We start from the raw sequence: 21,386 nt of genomic DNA on the forward strand, positions 1-21,386 counted from the left end.
TGATTGTTGACGATTTGGCATGATCTTGGATCGTTTGGTTCTTCGAGGGTGCGTTCACACTTGTAGTTCGGTTCATTTGGTCCGGACCAAAGAAGAAAAAAAACCATTTAGTCCTGGTCCGGTTAGCGTTCACATTGGCAATTTTATCACCGTACCAAAAGATACCGAACCTTAAGGCATAGGGATACATTTACAACGTGATTGGTCGGATTTTATGACGTATTGCCTATTTTGAGACGGAACTTACCGAACATCCAAAACAGTGTTGTTTTCTGAGGTAAATGCGCTCGTTGTGTGTGCGTAGCCTGCATGTGATGGTATTTTGGCCAGCTGGGAACTCGTGAAGAGCTTATAAAATGTGTAAAGGAGTCAAAACACCGGCGGGAATCCATCCGTCACACACACAAATGATCTGCTGCATGGAGACGCGCGTCTGATGCCTGTTATGGGCAAACTCGCGATTATGACAAGAAAAATTGACATGCGTGAGGATTCTGTCCTTTTTAGAGTCTCGTCTTCCTGTTTTTGGCTCGGTTACATGTCTTTGGTCCGTGTTGCGTTCATATATTATTCGAACCGCACCAGAGTTCGTTTGGAAGCGGACCGAGACCCATCTTTTCAGCGGTCTCGGTCCGGTTGTTTGGTGCGCACCAGGGTTCGGATGGCAGCGTTCACATATGTTCAAATGAACCGCACTAACCGAGCAATCGCACCAGGGTTCGTTTTAATCGAACCAAACATGACAAGTGTGAATGCACCCCGAAGCTCATCCTAGACTTGCTGTCATAGCAACAGGTCCGTAAGCTCAAACCTGCTCGGGAGCAGGCTTATTTCATGTAAACAGGATTAGATTGCATCTTTTTAAGCGGAGGTGATGTTTAAAGTCTGTCCCAGCCTCTGCTACTTTCCCACAAGAGTACCCTAATGTAAACCAGGGATAATAATAATGATTTAAAAATTTGCAAATAACACTATAATGCCGTGTAGTGTCATAATATAGACACCGACAGTTTTACTCTGAGAGATTCATTTGTGAGGGAATAATTACGTAATATTTTTTTATTGGAGTTTTACACACATGATGCACAGATGTCTATGCCATACATGCATTTGTGCATTTGAACCGCGACATATATTATGGGAGTGGCTTGATGAAGGGCAGGAGATGCAGATAACTTGATCTTGACCCTTAAGAAACTTTAATTAATGCTATCAAATATGCTTCAAAGGTAAATTAGTTGCTAATTACAACATTGAAATAAAAAAATGAATGTACAAATAATAAAAATTGTGAATATAGCCTAAATAATTGGGTAATCATGTAAAAAAAAAAAAATAGTGCACATTTCATTTATCTAACATTTATGTCGTTCTTCTGTCATTTATTCGCTTGGCTGTTTCCTTATAAATGTCTACAAATTCGTCAGGTGTCTTTTCTCATTCTATGATGTCATTATGTTGCCGTCTTGACTCCAGCCAATCGCTGCATTGCTGATCAATGTTTCTACTATCGATACATATCCCCTTTTAAGCCAACACATGAACGCGCAATTATCTCAGATAACTTAATCCAGCGATACTAATCATACACAACAGGTGTGTTTGAAGAACCCAATTAGCTGTATCATGATTAGCACGATGATATCATCTTGGATGTGTCATTTGATCTCGGATGTAATAAGCGACGTGCGAAGAACGGCCCCTGGATGCGCAATGCTAGAGTTATGTAAACAGGTCGCATGCTGCGTTTATCCAATCAGTGACACTGACATCGCAAATATGCAAATGGAACATTAACCCATGGCTTATGAATGTACAATGTGAAACGTCAGCTTATGAATACCCAGGATTAATTGTTAACCCTGGGTAAATTCTGAGCAGTGTAAAATGTGAAGCAGGATACCGGTTACCCAGGGTTTAGAATGACCCAGGGTTAACTATTTCAAGTGTGAAAAGCCCTTTAGTGTGTATGTTGCTGTTTGAGCATAAACAACATGTGCGAAGTTACAATACTCAAAGTTCAATGCAGGCAGATATTTTCTTTTACAGCAATCATTTTTTTAGGACTACAACAAACGGCTGGTAGGGACTACAACAAGCTTCTTCCTGGGTTGGTGACATCACAAACCCCAAAATTTGCATAAACCCTGCCCTCTGGAACAGGGTGTGAGGCCATGTTGGGCTGCTTTAGAGAAGAGGAAGAGTTGTTGTAGTAGAGTGTTGTTACCATGCCGTCATTTTACACCAGACTGCTTCACAAACAAGGCTCAACGCTGGATTGCTAGTCAATGAGTTGAATCAACTCCACAGCAACTACATAAATTTATCCACTAACCACTCAGAAACATCAAGATGCATTCTGGCTGGTAAAGTTATTTTATTATTATTATTATTTGGAAAAGTTTTTATTTTTAACTACATTTTAGTCTTGTCTTTTTTTTCACATCTCCTTCAGACAAAAAAGTTGGTGTGTATCACAGGATTCAATAGAAAAAATTGTAGAAACTTGAGAAAAAATTGAATGTTTTTTGAATCATTGTAAGCCTGCTGTATCTTTCTAAAGCCATTGTTATAGACTAATGAATAATAAGCTATCCAGTTGTAAAATCACAAAATCATTATATTTAACAATTCAACTATTGTATATAAATACCTGAACAGACTTCTAGCTGTTCCAGCTGAATAGTCTAATACTGTCCATGTTTGTTTAATAATTCAGGCAATTCCTTGAGTCTGATGAAGAATTAGCTGGTTTATTTAATCAGCCAGCTGTGACTGCATGAACACTTGTGCCACTTTGTTTACCAACAATAGCAAACACACGTGCCACCATGGACATGGCGTGTGCTGTGTGCAGGCCCACCGACTCATTCATGAAGCCTGTTTACAGGCACATAAGAGATCCAGATAAAACTCCATCACACAAGAGCCCTATTCTTTGCTCCACGACTCCACCTCCAGATGAGGACTGCAGATGGGTCAGTGGCCCTGTCCTTCTTGGAGATGTCACAGGCACAGAGCTTGAGAACACAGCCACTCTTTCACATGTCCTCCTCTGCATAACCCTGGTGCCGCCCAGCACAAAAGCAGTGTCGCCTGAACATCACACTGGAATGGCTGCTCCTCCCCGGTTATCAGTCCTCCGCTGGATCCTCCTCCTCACCATTTCAGGTAAGAAACACACTATAAAATTAAAAGTTATGTAAGGCATGATAATGTGTTGTGAGAGATTATAACAGAAGTAATGATCTAAAACAACTGAAAATACATGGCAAAAAATTATTTTCATATAATTTTTCAGTAAGAATATTGAAATATACTTTAAACAAGGTAAACTTACAAAATAGCATGAGATATGAAAGGTATTTTTAGCATTAGCAATTTTTGATAGATTGTGTACAGTGTAGGAGAATGACAGGGGAGAGAAGGAATTGTTGAATTATGTTGTTATTTTTGTTTTGTTTTTGCACTCAAAAAGTATTCTCATCACTTCATAACATTAAGGTTGAACCACTGGACTCATGTTGAAAATTTTAACTATGTTTTTACTACTTCTCTGGACCTTGAATGTGGTAATAACATTGCTTTCTATTGGGGATTAAAAAAACCCTCTCAGATTTCATTAAAAATATCTTAATTTGTGTCTTACGGGTGTAGAACAACATGAAGGTGAATAATTAATGACAGAAATTTCATATTTGGGTGAATGCTTAAAATGCTTAAACAAAAAAAATGCTTAAAACAAAAAAAATCGCTAATGAGGCATTATAAATTTATCTTGTTCTAAGGCTATTAAAATATTTTTACTCCAATATTTAACCCAAGGCTTGGCTCAAGCTCAGAGCTCAACCCCCCTATAAAGGTACTATGTAGAGGGAAAATAAGAGAAATAGAGGAGGAGATGAGGAGGTGGTGGGATGCCGGAAGAATAGCTGGGACGGCGCAATGACTGCTGCTTATAAACTTATAATGATGATTAACAGGACTTAATGATTAGGCTCCTCCCGAACCTACGTTTGGAACTTCATTTAAAATATAGCAAAACAAGTGTTAAAACAACTAAACATCAAGATGTTTCTTAGTATTCCCAGACAGCAACATAGTGTTGGCCCAGATCCGGCCCACATCTGGTATGTGTGGATTCCACAAGGGGCCAGATGTGGTCCGGATCTGGGCCGCCAATATGTTGCTGTCTGGGTTTGGTTATTTTTATAATCTTTCTAGACTCTTAAAAAAGATGGTTCTTTGAAGGTTCTTTACATGTAGTAACAGTTCTTTTTAGAACCCTTTACATGCTGAAATGGTTCTATGTGTTAGAGTTTAGGGTTCTTTTTCCCGCCTTTTTGTTTTTCAAATCTGTAACTGTCAAAGCCACATCATTACTAGTTTTCTGGAGTTTTTTAAGATTTCTTTCTTAAAATGTCTACAAATTTTAACTTTCACATTGTAACTGGTTTCCTACCAATGACCTTTATCAGGTCCTGTAGCACTTTCAAAGCATGGTTCTGTGTGGAACCTTATAAAACGGGTTCTATTTAGCACAAAACAGGGTTCTGCTATTGTACAAGCCAAAGAACCCTAATTTGGTTCTGTTTAGAACCATTTTTCTTTAGAGTGTAGTGTATGGGGGATGGCTTTAAACATTGTTGTGGACAATGGAGTGTCCTTGAAGTCAAAGAGGTCCACTGCACTAATACAATTTATCCACATTCGATTCTAAAGGAACCTCTGACATGTTGCTAATTTTTGTGCCACACAGCTGACAGGTGCTCCGTGTTGGCGTTTCACGTGACGGAGGGCAGCACAGTGATTTTGTCATGTCATTACTCAGTGAAGCACCATGGCCTCAGCCACGTCTGCTGGGGACGGGATTGTGGAACGTTCTGGTGCAACGACATCATCGTACAAACAGATGAGTACGGCGTCATCTCCAAAGTCTCCGACAGGTACAGGCTCATTGGAGACGTTCTGTCAGGACAAATGGACCTCGGGATCCAAAGAATACAGAAGTCGGACAGTGGGCCGTATTGCTGTAGAGTGGACATAGAAGGATTTTTCAATGATAAGAAGGTGTCCTACACATTGAGGGTCATGAAAGGCAAGTCATACAGATGCTTTAAATTTGAAGAGCAACATTTGGAGAGCTTCATATTTGAATAAATCTTCATGTATGTTCATTTCTGAAGCCCCAACGACTGTGCCTCCAACAACCACAACCCCGATTACTACAGAACCACAGGAAACGCAGACAGGTGAGAGGCATTTTAATGCAAGACACTACAGGGTATGTCTTAAAGGATTAGTTCACTTCTGAATGAAAATTTCCTGATAATTTACTCACCCCCAATGTCATCCAAGATGTTCATGTCTTTCTTTCTTCAGTCGAAAAGAAATTAAGGTTTTTGAGGAAAACATTCCAGGATTTTTCTCCATATAGTGGACTTCAACAGGCTTCAACAGATTGAAGGTCAAAATTACAGTTTCAGTGCAGCTTCAAAGGGCTCTACACGATCCCAGACGAGGAATAAGGGTCTTATCTAGTGAAAAGAATTAATTTCTTCTTAAACTTAATTTCTTTTCGACTGAAGAAAGAAAGACATCTTGGATGACATGGGGGTGAGTAAATTATCAGGAAATTTTCATTCAGAAGTGAACTAATCCTTTAAGAATGATTTGTATCGAAGTATGTGAAATGTTATGTGTAAATATGCATTATGTAGTTAAATATTGCATAAATCTCCAGAACACAAATATGAACATTAGATGAAGCCAGGTTCAAAATATGTTGACAGAGGTAATTTTGAACATCTTTTTTATCACTCCATAAATCAGAAAATACTGTCAATAGCCAGAAAAAAAAAAAAAAAATCACCCTATTTTAGGAAACAATTATTATAGAAATCACGATGAACACACCCCTCTGTACAAACCTTTCTCAGAGCAGGAAGGGAAAAAAAACTCATTTTGAGAAAATGTATTGTATTGTCATTAAATTCTGACAGATGAGAATAGAACATGTTTAATCAAATAAACACTTAAATGTGCATTTTGGATGTTTTCTTTCAACTAGTCTAAAAGAAGACAAGTTATAGATGCAAACTTGCCCAAAATATCAAAATTGACCAGTGCATGAAAAAACAATGCTTTTGACTGTGACTTTCATCATTTCTGTTAACAGCTAATTCCGTTATACTTGATTTGCAAAGTAAGTGTTATCTAAGTTTTTCCTTAGACAAACCACAATACATGATGAATCACCAGTTGCATTGCAGTTCTTTTTTCTACTCAAAAGAGTTCATCAGAGACCACATAGTGCAGCAACTCAAATGTCACAGACCCTTGTGGGTAGAGATAATGCTTCTCACGCGTCAACTGGCATTAGCAGCAAAGGCGATTTCCTGTGTTTCACTCTGAATTTCTTAGTGTCATCGCAGCCAGATCAGTCCAGAGGAGCAGATTCATCATTCTCTGACATTTCCTGGCAGAATGTCACGCATGTGCATTCTGGGGCTATGGTGAGTTACTGGTGCTCTGGCAAAACATGAACATATTTTATAAGGGTAAATTGTATTAAATAAAATGTATTAAATAATTTTTTCAACAATTATTTACCCTCTACTGCACACATGATGATGGCACAAGAAAAAAAAATATTCCACATCATTTTTTGGTTCATTTGGGAAAATTTTCTCGATTAAAAAAAAAAAATTCCTCCCACCCTCCCCCAACCCCCAAATATTTCCGTTATAGAGAAAATTGTCATCAAAATAATATATATATAAATATATATATATTTTTTTTTTAATTAAAAAAAAAATCATTAAGTAAAAAGGGAAAAACACTTGAAAGACATTGATATATTGAATTTGATACATGCATAGGTCTGTATCATGTAGTGTGCTATGCCATATAATGTACTTCATGTGATAAGATTTCACTCCTGCAGTTCTCTGCTGTGACATAGTGGTGCATGTTACAATTTTTGCACATCACTTTGGGTGTTCCTGCACACCCAGGAACCTTGCATCTTCCCTTCTTATAATACATTGGGGCCAATGAGAGGTACTGTCTAAAACATCCTCGAAAAGTACCCCTTATCGCACAACGTTGCCCTGAGGCAACAAAAAGAAAAACTGAATTTCTGAACATGCAAAATAAAAAAAAACTTCATAAAACCTGACAAAAGGCTTCTCTACACCTTCATACACGCACACATATTTTTTATGTACAGTTCATGTCGTTTTAAATAAAATTACTAAAGCAAATTATATTGCCTTCTTCTCACACCATGTGCTCCTGTGACCATGTGTCAGAACAGGACGTCCCACCTCTTATTGGTGCTTGATATTGACTCCAACACCTTACTGGACTGTTATTTGGTACTTCAACCTTTCTAATTGGTTGCAATCATGTAAAGAAAAATGTACTAAACATAGGGCTTAAGAAAACTTTCTGTTGCCCGAGGGCAATGCTGTGCTGTAGAGGGTTAACATAAAAAATATTTCTTACCATTCCCGAATAGTATTAAAGGGTTAGTTCACCAAAAAATTAAAATTCTGTCATTAATTACTCAGCCTCATGTCATTCCACGCCCGTAAAACCTTCGTTCATCTTCAGAACACAAATTAAGATATTTTTGATGAAATTCGATGGCTCAGTGAGGCCTCCATTGACAGCAATGTTACTGCACCTCTCAAGATCCATAAAGCTACTAAAGACATATTTAAAACAGTTCATGTGACTACAGTGATTTAACCTTAATATTATGAAGCAACGAGAATACTTTTTGTGGGCCAAAAAACAACTTTTCAACAATACCTAGTGATGGCAGATTTCAAAACACTGCATTGCAGCTTCACAAATCTTTTGTACTGAATCACTTATTTATTATTATTATTTAAAGGAACACTCCTCTTTTTTTTTGAAAATAACTCCCCTAGAGTTAAACAGTTGAGTTTTACCGTATTCAAATCCATTTAGCCGATCTCCGGGTCTCCGGTACCACTTTTAGCATAGCTTAGCATAATTCATTGAATCTGATGAGACCGTTAGCATCTCGCTCAAAATTGACCAAAGAGTTTCAATATTTTTCCTATTTAAAACTCAACTCTTCTGTAGTTAAATCGTGTACTAAGACCGACGGAAAATGAAAAGTTGCGATTTTCTAGGCCGATATGGCTAGGAACTATACTCTCATTCCGGCGTAATAATCTTTGAACTTTGCTGCCGTTCCATGGCTGCAGCAGTGCAATGATATTACGCAGCGCCCGTGAGCCCCTGCTTGCACAGGGAACGTGTCTTGCAACCATGGAGACATTTGTGAGAGACGCTGCGTAATATCATTGCACCTGCGGCACCCATGATACGGCAGCAAAGGTTTTTTTTGAGCGAGATGCTAACGGTCTAATCAGATTCAATGAACTATGCTAACTATGCTAAAAGTGGTACCGCCAGACCCGGAGATTGGCTGAATGGATTCAAAAATGGTAAAACTCAACTGTTTAACTCTAGTGGAGTTGGAAAATGAGCCTATTTTCAAAAAAGTGGAGTGTTCCTTTAAGAAATAATATATATGTAAAAATATAAAGAGATATAAAAAGTTGGGTGGAAGTATAACATTTATGTCTTTGAGGAACTGAGACTGTTTTATGACAGCTGCTTTTTTAAACAGTGTGTTTTAGCTGAATTCAAACCTTAAATCACAACTTTAAAGAATCAAACCCTTCTGAATTTGTGATTTAAAGATGGAAGAGCCGATCTCTAGGATCACACTACAGATAAACATCCCAGTGCTGTCTCTGTCTCTCAGTCTGCTACTGCTCCTCCTGGGCGCTCTGGCCCTTTTCACCGTCAAACGTATGTATAACTATGAATCTACTGGACATTTGTTTAATTATATTTTTATAATGAGTAAAATGTATATTCTGATTCAGGTGGCCTTTATGGGAAGGCGTTTGACAGTGGGTGGTAAGTGTGATTCACTTCGAGAATACTATGCTGTTTGAAATGCAGTGTCATCACGATGAGTGCTGTGTTTTGATCCTCAGTTTCTCAAAGGAGCCCCGACACATTATTTATGAAATACGCACAAGAAGACCGGTGGAGGAGAACATCTACACCCTGGAATAGGAAACAAAAACCACCTGATTCTCGTTGTTACTCATATATAGACATTCACGCAACCTGCAAGTCTTTAATATCGTTCAGTTTTTGATTTGAGAAAGGGATAGTTCACTCAAAAATGGGTAGAGCTGGTGATATTCTAAAAAATAAATAAAAAATGTGTATTTTGTAAGATAATGACAAACTTTTCATTTTTTTGTGACCTATCCCTTTAAGTAAAAAAAGAATTATAGAAATGTATATGCCTACACATCTTTTTCTTGTTCCTTACATATAACATTTCATTAAAAAATTATGTTGAAGTGGAATATTTACTATTGATTTTGTTCTTTTGTTGTTGTCACATTTAACTTATTGACTTTGTTCACACAGGGTACAACACCTTCCTCCCTAAAAATTTATATTTTTAATCCCTTTTGGGTGATGGTGACCGGCCTATACAAAAGATTGCTTATAAATCTTTCAATATGCTGTTATTGCCAAATATTGTATTCAATCTTTTTATAAACTTGTTTTCTTTCAATTATGACAATAGATCATACTTTGGTCTGAGCTTCTGCACTTCAGTTTTTTTTAGATGAATAAGCTTTTTTCCTTTAAACACTGATAATCTGCATAAGCTCAGATCAGCTTGAGGCCTGCTATTGTTCTAACAGAAAAAGAAATACAAAACCTGTGCTAATTAAAAGAAATCAAGTTGGCAAAAAGATTGAAATCATTATTTGGTGATATAATAAGAGATTTAAAAAGCTATTTAAAAGGCCTTTCACACAACACAAGGGTAAATTGTACAGTAAACCGCTCTTTCAGTCACTGTGCCACTTCATGATCTGCTGTGTAAGAGCTTTTTTCAGCACAAGATGGCAGACTTTTCTCAATTTCCAATATAACTGCTTTTTTGTTTTTAATGCTGCCTTCACATGCTCTCTGAATTATCGTACATGCGAGTTTCTTAGGAAAAAAATGCCACATGAACGCCCTCCCATTTCGAAACTTGAATGTGAGTACTAGTAGCTCGTATCACGACTTTAGAAGTGGGAATTATCAAATTTCCGATAGCACGTGATATACATAATCACCAGAAACTCCTTCGATTTATTTTTGAGGTGTTCCAGCACAAGATGTCATCTAAAGTAGTCTTTTTTTAGTAGACTACAGTGAACTGGTAGTAATGATGTTTGAATGTGCATATATCTAGTCTGTTTTTGTGTGTTTGTAAGACTTTTCAGTTGTTGGTTGGTTTCAGTAGCGGCTCCTGGCTATACATACATTTAGGTAGAGCAGATTCAGCGCTAGTTTATGATAACCATCTTTGTAAGATTTATATTCTAATCGCAGAACACATAATCTGCAGTGAGCACCACTTGCTACATTTTAAGATATCCTGCTGACTTTACGACTTAAAATGGTCTCGAAAATCTGAAAAATATTTGTTGCATAATTCACTGTTTGGATGGATTCCTATAAGCTTCAAGATTGACCAAAATCTTTCTAATAATAATACAAGAATATCTTCTTTAACCAAAATAATCAATGGGGGTGTCATGCACCAAATTATTATTATTGTCCACAGTCTCTAGTTTCATTTATTGTAGGGTTATGTTTTAGACAGACTCTACACTGCATTGAAGAATACAACCATATAGATTTTTATTTACATATTTACAGTTTTGTTTTTGGGAAACACAAAAATAGGTAATTATATAAGGTACTATATAAATAAAGATGACTTTTAAAAATTGAGCAAAAATGACTTAAAACGAAGCAAATGTGGCTGTGATAACATGATGACTTCTTCCCAGTCTCGCAGTCTCTTGTGTTCTCGTTCAGACGTGGACAGGCTCGGAGTTCCCAGTCAGGGGTACGTTTCCCAAAAGCATAGTTGCTAACCTGTTAGCAACTTAGTTGGTTGGCAATGGGAAATTGTATTGCAACCAACAAAATTGCTAACTTAGTTAGCAACTATGGTTTTGGGAAACGCTCCCCAGGTTGGAGTTGAACGTCAGGCTTCAGGTCAAGTCTCGAGCTCAAGTTGTTTCCTATCCAATACAAAGATTATATGAACAAGTCACCTCATGAATGATATTTTAGAGCTGATTTACAACAGAATTGAATTCTGTTTGCATCACTGATTCTGAATTATAATGAAGGTGACTGGATTTGACTATATCAAGAACATTACAATGAACACACATTTGAAAATCTCACTAAAAATAATCCAGAATTGAGGAGAAATGATAATAATCCTACTCTGTCTGTTACACTTCCTCACACCTGAAATCCCTGATCGAGTGAATCTCCTGAACTTCTTCAATCTAGATCATTCCTAATCCATTTGTGTTGTGACATCTGCTCTAACGTCGGCCGTTTAGTTGGATCCCGGGCTAGGCACTGGCTAATCAGATCACTGCATTCTGTACAAATTTTAATAGGAGAGAGCTGGTTAGTCATGACCATGTGACTTGGCATCTATGAAATCAGCATCTAAAACACGATTAATATAATGTAAAATGTTCCTTATCTTTACTTTAAGAGTGAAGTATGTAGTTTCTTCACTATACGTTGAGCTATATATAATGTCTTCCATACTTCACCTTTAACTGTTTCTGTACAGAGCGTTTGCTTTATGTGTGTGTGTTTATCAATGTTATCAATATTATTCACTCACCTCTGGATAAGCTGGAGCTCTGAAATGTAACCGTGGCTTGTGTGATTTCCCTTCTGTTGCGAAAAGGAGGACAAGCGTTCACCATCTTATACAGCATCACTCCTAGAGCCCAGACATTTGCTGGGACGGCGTGGAATCGAGGATCTGTGAAGACTTCAGGTGGGCAGTGATCCTGTTTTCCTGTAAACAAGACATTTGCATATTGTTGAGCTTTTTTTAAAGCATCAAATTATTAAGTCAATACATTCAGGTTTCCACACTCCCAAAATGCTCACCAACGTATACGTCGCTCTCGTAGCCATCACTACTGAATAGCTGACCGCAGCCAAAGTCTATCAGCTTGATCTCTAACGTGTGCTTCAACAGGAAATTGTCCGCATGAATGTCGTTGTGGAAAACATCGTGCTCGATGCAGTGTTGTGCTGCCAGCACAGCCTGACGCATGAAGACCCGAGCGATTGTTTCATCCAGCTGAGGATTGCGATCGATGAAGTCCAGCAAGCTCTCGCAGGGTTCCGGGTACTCCATGACCAGAGTGAATTTTCGAGGGTGTTCAAACCACTCGTAGAGTTGAATGACGAAGGGGCTTATGGGTTCTCGCCTCATCATTAGCAGCAGCGCCACTTCTGTAATGAGAGGTTCGGGATGCCCAGGCTAGAGAAAAGTAGTAGACAGAAGGTCAGCTGGGTAAAAATCTGAAGAAAACATAATTTTTACACTTACTTTTCTGTGATCTTTTTACAGACGTTCAAAAGAGCCTTTTCAGTTCAAAGTTGTTTGGTGCCTCTAGGCTAATTTGTCAATCACATTTACACCTAATGCTTCCTACACGTGTATCAACTACAGTAATCTGCACTTAAACAACTAAATACATATTCAGGTTTTGGCCAACTTACGATATCAAGATAAAGAAAATTGTCAAACTTCCGCATCCGTTTGATGGCAACCTGGAGAAAAAAAACAAAAACTTAATAACAGTATTCAAACCTTGTATTAAAGTATTAAACCATCTGTACATTTTTAAAAATATGTTTTGATGCATGTAAGAGCATAATGTTTGTACAATTCAGTAAGATTTACCTTTTTGCCATCAAATTTGCGTGTTCCCAGGAACACACTGCCAAATCCTCCGGATCCAATCATCTTTTCCACGTTATAGAGAGACTCAAAGGACTCTGAAAAACAAACAGAAAAATATGAGACAATTATTAGCTTGCTAGATCCATTGTTTTATTTAAAAGAATATCAGTGCTGGTTGTGTCGAGAAAATAACATTAATATTCTGTGAAAACGAGCCTTAACATATTTTAGTGGAAACAAGACATCGGATATTAAGATGTTAAACACTTGAAACAGTTATGCAGGAAATAGTAAAATCTCTCTCTGAACACTTTACACTGTCCAGCCTTATTTCAGCCTCACCTGTGGAGCTCTTGGTCACAGGAGAAGCTTCCCTGGCTCCCGGAGCAGTTCGGCCATGTGACGTCTCTGTTGGCTCAACAGGAACTTGACCTGGCAGTGGAGGACACGTCCACCCTTCGAGGCTGTCGGACCTGGACAAACAGATGCCGCTGCAACTGCCCTGTTCGCTTCGACTATCCGGAACATCACCACTCCACCTCCATTCAACGCTGTACGAGCCTCTGCTGCTGAGGCTGATGGACTCTCTGCTGAACCGCCTCACTAAATTGTCCTCAGAGAGGGAATCTGTGGAAGCAGTTCAACCATTGAATATAGAAACAGAAACTGAACCATAATTTCTTTATTAAAGGCCAATTCTGACCTCTGCGAGAGAGTTTAGATGAAGTGGACGGGTGTCCATCATCTGGCCTCTGCTGGCTGCCGCTCTGCCACTCCCTCCTCCGGTGATCCTGACCTGAGGACACAGAAACAGACAAATCAGAAGACAGAGGTGTTAAATATCCAGGAAGCTCCTAGATCGAGTTTGGCAGTGGATCCTGATCACGATCATCAGAACCGGGTCTGCAAACCACATGTTTTAATAATAATGATCAATAATCAATGTCAGTGGTCAATTACAAATTGTTTCTATAGTTACTCAAATTGAAAAGTTTATTTCATATGCAAGAAACAGGAATCAAATACATGCGATTACTTAGCTGGGAAAATTGGCGGATCAAGTGGTTTACCTGACACAAGTTTCTTCATATTAATTAAGTCAGTCATTTTTGGGGGTAGGATTGTAGCAAAATTCCAAATAAATAGATTATGATCCACAAAAAAATATAAAGATATTCACAAAAAAAAAATCGTATCCACAAATGAATAGAATGAGATCCACAACTATATGTTAGGAGTTTCACAAAAAATAATTGAATTCACAAATAAATAAAATGAGATTTGCTAATAAAAAACATATTCACAAATATGTTTTTATGTCACAAGCACAACTTTTATTTGTGAATCAGCTCCTGTACATTTGTGAATTGCTCTCTGTGCATTTGTGCATCACCTCATGCATTTGTGGATTTTGAAACAATTCTAGCGTCAAGACCTCAGACAAATCCACAAATTGGTCGACTCCACCCACCGACTACTCGAGCCAGTCAGATAACGACCACATGGCGTTGACCAATCACAGCACACTTTCGCTACAACCAATCACGTTTTGCTTTACAATCGGGGCGGGAACAGACTGAAAGGAGCTCCATATTTCACCATGGGCGCTTGTTCGAATTGAGCTGAAGCTGTTTGCGTGATAAAAACAATCCGTTTACAAAACGTAACAGACTTTATTGTGATTGATCTTTAAATTTGTTTTGTACATATGTTTGTTGGTGTAATTATATAAGGTCTGCATTATCCATCTTACAAAGAGGGACTCTCTTATTTTGACGGGTATTATGGTCTGAGTGTTACTGATCACTGCAGTAATGAACAAAAGAACGTGTCGTGCACATTATTAAGGTTCATCTGAGTTTTCTTACGGATAGAAAGTTTACCAGTTTGTTAAGCAACCCAGAAAAGGCATAAGCTCTTACAGTTATTGTACATTAGCTACCATGAAATGTCCGTTTTTAACTCCAGACAATAAAACTTCATGAAACTCATCAGTAAATTTTCAGCCATCATTCGGACGGGGATGATTTTTGGAGTGTATTCTTTATATTGCCATCAGGATCAGTGAATCAGGATAAAGGATATGCATGAATTATGATCATACACAGATCCCCAGCTATAACACCAATACCTGACGCGAGCGAGCGGCGCGGCACAGCGCGAGGCAGCAAATAGAAGGCATTATAAACAAACGGATTTCATTAGTGTCCATGTCCATGCAGCTCTATTGTCTACAAGCGGCACGGTGAGAAACGACGAGTCAGTGGCAGTAAACGGATTTCCCATTTTACACTAGCTATAATACCACACTTGCACGTATAATACCAACTATGAGCCTGAATGAGCTTCAGTGATGTACCAGTATTAGGCTACGAGCCTCGGCATCACTGCACCTATGGTTTGGGATAATGCAAATAAAGAGGTTGCAATGCTGAAAAAAAAAAAAAACTTTTAATCACTTTTTCTAAATTACTTTTACAATAAAAAAAAAAAGTCTGATTCATCTGAAACATTTTCGTGATCAATTGTTTGACTGCATTGACACAGTCAAATGGTCTAACGAAATATACATTTAAACCTCTTTTTACTGTAAAGCCAATGCAGGACGAGACCACCCCGATTGTAAGCAAAACGTGATTGGTTGTAGCGAAAAATAACATGAATATTCTCTGAAAACGAGCTTTAAGATATTTTTAGTGGAAACAAGACATCAATACTGTTTAAAATAGTGCTGGAGAGATTTACCATTATATGGCTTGACGCCGGAGCGATCTGGTGCAGGTGATGACGGCTCAGGATCAATCTCAGACTCCAGATCTGATGGAGGGACAAAAGGCTCCACAACATCCACAGAACTGCAGTGGAAACAGCAGCAGAAAGGACACTTCAGAGCCTTCCATAGCCTCTTCAAGAAGGAACCAAATCCTTTCCTCTTCCTGCATTCTGTAGGTTTTTCTGAAATGAAGAAAAACAATTGAAAACACAAAGATTAGAAACTGATGTCAACATTATTTCTAAATGTTCCCTGAACGTTCAAAACATTTTCAATGTTTCAAAAATGGTTGTTTTTGATTAAAGGAACACTCTATTTTATAATTTTACATTATGGAAATGTTACTTTTGAACGTTCTCTGAATTTTGCTGAGCAGCAGTAAATGTGACCAGATATTAAGATGTTAAACACTTGAAACAGTTATGCATGAAATAGTAAAATCTCCCTCTGAACACTTTACACTGTCCAGCCTTATTTCAGCCTCACCTGTGGAGCTCTTGGTCACAGGAGAAGCTTCCCTGGCTCCCGGAGCAGTTCGGCCATGTGACGTCTCTGTTGGCTCAACAGGAACTTGACCTGGCAGCGGAGGACACGTCCACCCTTCGAGGCTGTCGGACCTGGACAAACAGATGCCGCTGCAACTGCCCTGTTCGCTTCGACTATCCGGAACATCACCACTCCACCTCCATTCGACGCTGTACGAGCTTCTGCTGCTGAGGCTGATGGACTCTCTGCTGAACCGCCTCACTAAATTGTCCTCAGAGAGGGAATCTGTGGAAGCAGTTCAACCATTGAATATAGAAACAGAAATTGAGCCATAATTTCTTTATTAAAGGCCAATTCTGACCTCTGCGAGAGAGTTTAGATGAAGTGGACGGGTGTCCATCATCTGGCCTCTGCTGGCTGCCGCTCTGCCACTCCCTCCTCCGGTGATCCTGACCTGAGGACACAGAAACAGACAAATCAGAAGACAGAGGTGTTAAATATCCAGGAAGCTCCTGGATCAAATCATGCAGCGGATCCTGATCACGGTCATCAGAACCGGGTCTCCAAACCACATGTTTTAATAATAATCAATAATCAATGTCAGTGGTCAATTACAAATTGTTACTATAGTTACTCAAATTGAAAAGTTTATTTCATATGCAAGGAACAGGAATCAAATACATGTGATCACTTATCTGGGAAAATTGGGGGATCAAATGGGTTACCCTACACAAGTTTCTTCATATTAATTTAGTCAGTCATTGTACAACATCATACCATAACATACCATAAACAAATGAAAACCTAAAGCACTCACCTCCTCTTTCACTCATGTGAGCCATCGATATCCTCCTGTGAACTGAAATAAAACAATACAACATACAATACAAAAACAATAAAATGCAATTCTCCTAAGAAATCCCCCCTCCTCCCAAAAAATAAATAGAAAATAAAATAAAAAAATAAAATAAAACTTAAAACTCCTTCTAAAATAAGAAAAGAACAATAAAATAAAACTGTCCTTAGAAATAATATGAACTCCTTCAAAAAATAAACTCCTCCGCTCTCCTTCTATAATAAAAGTCTCCTCTCTGAAATCCTCTGAACAGCTTCAAAATCGCAAGATCAGCACAGAAAATATTCTGCCAAAGTCTCTGAATTCGCCTCGTCTCTCAGTCAACATATAGCGATCGGTTCAAGTGTAAATATGTGCAGTCAGGATTCATAACATGCGTCGCTATAGCGACTAAAATTCAAATCACGCATTCGCACGCGTAAATCTGAATCTGAAATCTGAACACATTATTGAATAGTTACAAACTTCTTTTGGACGTTTTCTTTAATATACATATGAGCAGTAGCGGCTCCTGGCCATACATTTAAGGCAGATTCAGGGTCTCAGCGATAGTTACCATTTTTGTACGATTTATATTCTAATCGCTGAACACATCAGACACACTTTTGGCAGAATTCTCATGTCCTTGCGTTAATTATCCTGAAGGTGGCGCTCTAATGATGATTGACAGATTTCAGTACACCCGACAAACGCATTGAATGCCAGCTTAGATTTGCTTAAAGGTACAATTTGTGATATTTTTTTTCCGCTAGAGGTCGCTAGAAGCCTATTCAAAACAAAGGCCTAGTTTGATGACGTAAAGTTTTAGAGTGGAAACTTGGGACATGTAGTCTCCATCTCAACGGACGGTGCAAAAGAATAGGGATTGGAGTCTGGAAGAACTCATGTTCGTGGATGCGATTATTAACGTTACTGTAGTATGAAGCAGAGCAGGACTGAGTGTTGCGGGAGCTGAACGAGGAGCTGGAGCGATTGACCAACACACGCCTCACGAGCAGCGGGACTTTTATTATGACACAGTCGCCGGCGCCGCTTCCGCTTTTCCGGTCATGAGTTTACGGGAGCTGTCCTTGTCGACCGAACCAGCGGCAGATGGTAAACAGTAATTATGTTCCACAAATAATTAACACAATCCACCATAAAACGTGTAAGAAGTAAATAAGGAACTGCTTGAAGCAAGCTAGTGGTTTGCTGGACGCTAGACTCTACTTCCGCATTTGTCCACGGCACTGTTGTCATGTGATTTCTACGTCAGTAAAGGCGGTAACAAAGGTAACTGACGTCATTGACAGGCGACTGCACTGCCCCGTGTCACTGTTTAGAATGGGAATTTTCTCATGATTTACAAGTAGTTAAAAACATTAGAGATATTGTTAGTAATCAGCTGGACAAAATATATAACACTAGCCTAGTGGTTTTTGGATATTTTACTGCAAAAATTTTACAAATTGTACCTTTAATGTAGTATTTATTGCCTCCGAATGTTGTTTTATAATATTGCAAGTTATGCAGGAATTCCAGAGAGGAAAAAAGTAACGTTAATGTCCATTCTCAAACAAACATGAAACAAACACAACAGAACTACTGTATATAAAAGCTATTCACATGAGCACGTTTAAATTGAAGGTTTATACTCTTATTAATACTCCACATAGGAAGAACAGACATGCCAACTAGTTACTGACCTGAAGCAGACACATATCTGAAGCGGACTGATAACGTCTTGTCTGGAGTTGTGTTTACCAAACGTTAAAAATAAGCAGCGCAACCAGAAATCTGCCCGAGTGGATCTCTGAGAGCGCGCTGCAGTTCCATTTCTCACCACAGATTACATTGGAAACTTGTGGGGCGCTGTAGAGCTAGAGAGGGCTCCGAGACCGTCTGCCCTCTTAGTATCATGAATACATGCCTGCCGAATCCTTGTGCTACATATAATTATATCCTGCTCACTTTAAGACTGAAAATAGTCTAGAAAATCCGTTGTGGCCTAAAGAGAATAGGCTTGTTCGAGATACACCACCATTAAGAGCTTCATGACAGAACCTTTTATTTATTTTAGGTAACTATTCCTATAAACTTTAAATAAGGTTAAAGGTTAAGGTTAAATTTAAAGGATTTGTTGTGGAAATAGCCTAAAATACATGTTTATTGCCTAATGTTTCTAAACGTTTAGTTTTTGTCTGTATTTTTGCTACATTATTTTTTTATGTAATAATAAAATGTGACTGATACACCAATGCGTTTTTTTTTTTTTTTTTTTAATCTCAAAATAAATAAATAAATAAAATAAAACAATTATATTGTGTTTATTTCTCCAACCCAAACCAACTTTCGGTTTACTGTTGAAGACTAATTATTAGGGGTCCTTTGAAAACTTTCTATCTTATAAGTTTGAGAAAGTTTGATTTATATGAAGTATCTGTGATTAACTGTACACCAAATCACAACAATCTTGTGCAATGGGCACTGCCATTGATACAGGCAACGAAAGGTATTTTAGCCTATATTTGCTTCTAAGTATGATAAAGGCACTGATCTGATCAAATATTTCCTACACGTCACGTACAAAATTTGTCGTTTTAAAGATATGTCTCGTTATAATTGAGTGGAAAAAATATCATGTGGCAGCAATGTGCCACTGTAGATAACATAATACTCTTAATTCTAACTTAGAAACATACATTTTCTGTAAAGATGCTTTGAAACAATATGTATTGTAAAAAGCACTATACAAATAAATGTGAATTGGAAAAATATGTGATATAAATGAAACACTAAGAGTAACCGAGTTAAAGGGTTAGTTCACCCAAAAATGAAAATTCTGTCATTTATTACTTACCCTCATGTCGTTCTTCACCCGTAAGACCTTCGTTAATCTTCAGAACACAAATTAAGATACAGGTGCTGGTCGTATAATTAGAATAGAGTGAAAAAAGTTTTTTCACTAAAAAGTGCTTCAGGAAGCTTCAGAGCGTAACGATGAAGCGTATCAAATCATGATTCGGATCGCGTGCCAAATGGCTGAAATCATGTGACTTTGGCGCTCCGAACCACTGATTCAACACGCTAATTCATAACCCTCCGAAGCTTCCTGAAGCAGTGTTTTGAAATCGGCCATCACTATATAAGTCGTTATTTTGGGTTTTTTTGGCACACCCAAAATATTGTCGGCGCTTTATAATATTAATATTGAACCACTGTACTCACACAAACTGATTTAAATATGTTTTTAGTACATTAATGGATCTTGAGAGAGGAAATGTCATTGCTCCCTATGGAGGCCTCACGGAGCCATCGGATTTAAACTAAAATATCTTAATTTGTGTTCTGAAGATTAACGAATTACGGGTGTGCAACGGCATGAGGGCGAGTAATTAATAACAAAATTTTAATTTTTGGGTGAACTAACCCTTTAAAGACTTCCACAAAACGAAATGTGTTTCAACTTGCATGCCATACAACGTACCTCAGTGGGAAATTTACCATCAAAACGCATGTGATATTCCATTTTATAACATCCAGGAGATTGCAGTGAGTCATATATATATATATATATATATATATATATATATATATATATGACTCACTGCAATCTCACTGGCAATATTACATAAATACAACAGTTAAAATATATTTATATATATTTTAACTGTATATATGTATATATATATATATATATATATATATATATATATATATATATATATATATATATATATATATATAGACTCACTGCAATCTCACTGGCAATATTACATAAATACAACAGTTAAAATATATATATATATATATATATATATATATATATATATATATATATATATTTTAACTGTTGTATTTATGTAATATTGCCAGTGAGTCTATATATATTATATATATATATATACATATATACAGTTAAAATATATATAAATATATTTTAACTGTTGTATTTATGTAATATTGCCAGTGAGATTGCAGTGAGTCATATATATATATATATATATATATATATATATAGACTCACTGCAATCTCCTGGATGTTATAAAATGGAATATCACATGCGTTTTGATGGTAAATTTCCCACTGAGGTACGTTGTATGGCATGCAGTGTGCAAACAAACAGCAAAGATTCATTTTAAATGAGGGAGAATGCAACAAAATCTAGGATTTTGAAAAAGGAAATTAGAAAACCCAACAGAATCACTCGTTTGCTTCTATCATTTTGCTATCATGGTGTTAATTATTCCAGATTTACACAACTCATTTGGGTATGTCAACTCGCTGTAATTTCAAATAAACTTTATTTTTACATAAACTGAGTCTGAATTGATCACACATACAATAAAAAAAAAAAAATCTCTAAATGACAGAAATAGCCTGTCTCCAACCTTCAAGCTACCATCTTTACACAACTTAT

At 37.5% G+C, this 21,386-nt stretch overlaps 1 protein-coding gene and 1 long non-coding RNA gene across 2 annotated transcripts; one reads left to right on the plus strand and one right to left on the minus strand.

The window, feature by feature from the left end:
- Positions 1 to 2,352: 2,352 nt before the first annotated feature.
- timd4 (T cell immunoglobulin and mucin domain containing 4) lies at positions 2,353 to 9,412 on the plus strand. The gene is made up of 7 exons (XM_067376627.1): positions 2,353 to 3,171; positions 4,760 to 5,098; positions 5,187 to 5,252; positions 6,424 to 6,515; positions 8,745 to 8,856; positions 8,934 to 8,967; positions 9,048 to 9,412. The coding sequence occupies exons 1-7, from the start codon at positions 2,832 to 2,834 to the stop codon at positions 9,127 to 9,129; spliced, it is 1,065 nt and encodes a 354-aa protein (XP_067232728.1). The 5' UTR covers positions 2,353 to 2,831; the 3' UTR covers positions 9,130 to 9,412.
- Positions 9,413 to 11,420: 2,008 nt separating this feature from the next.
- Positions 11,421 to 12,200, minus strand: LOC137013095 (uncharacterized). Its single transcript, XR_010893658.1, has 3 exons — positions 12,067 to 12,200; positions 11,792 to 11,971; positions 11,421 to 11,537 (listed from the first exon to the last, which is right to left on the minus strand). It is a non-coding gene; the product is annotated as an uncharacterized lncRNA (long non-coding RNA).
- Positions 12,201 to 21,386: the final 9,186 nt, after the last annotated feature.

The sequence above is a fragment of the Chanodichthys erythropterus genome, chromosome 22 (genome assembly GCF_024489055.1).
Source record: "Chanodichthys erythropterus isolate Z2021 chromosome 22, ASM2448905v1, whole genome shotgun sequence".
In the NCBI taxonomy this organism is placed as follows: domain Eukaryota; kingdom Metazoa; phylum Chordata; class Actinopteri; order Cypriniformes; family Xenocyprididae; genus Chanodichthys; species Chanodichthys erythropterus.

Bases quoted from the DNA above. Each gene is read 5' to 3' on its own strand.
- timd4 (XM_067376627.1), top strand. From the start codon at position 2,832: ATGGACATGGCGTGTGCTGTGTGCAGGCCCACCGACTCATTCATGAAG. The intron at 3,172-4,759 runs GTAAGAAACACA...TGTGCCACACAG, and splicing joins CCTCCTCCTCACCATTTCAG to CTGACAGGTGCTCCGTGTTG. The intron at 5,099-5,186 runs GCAAGTCATACA...TCATTTCTGAAG, and splicing joins CACATTGAGGGTCATGAAAG to CCCCAACGACTGTGCCTCCA.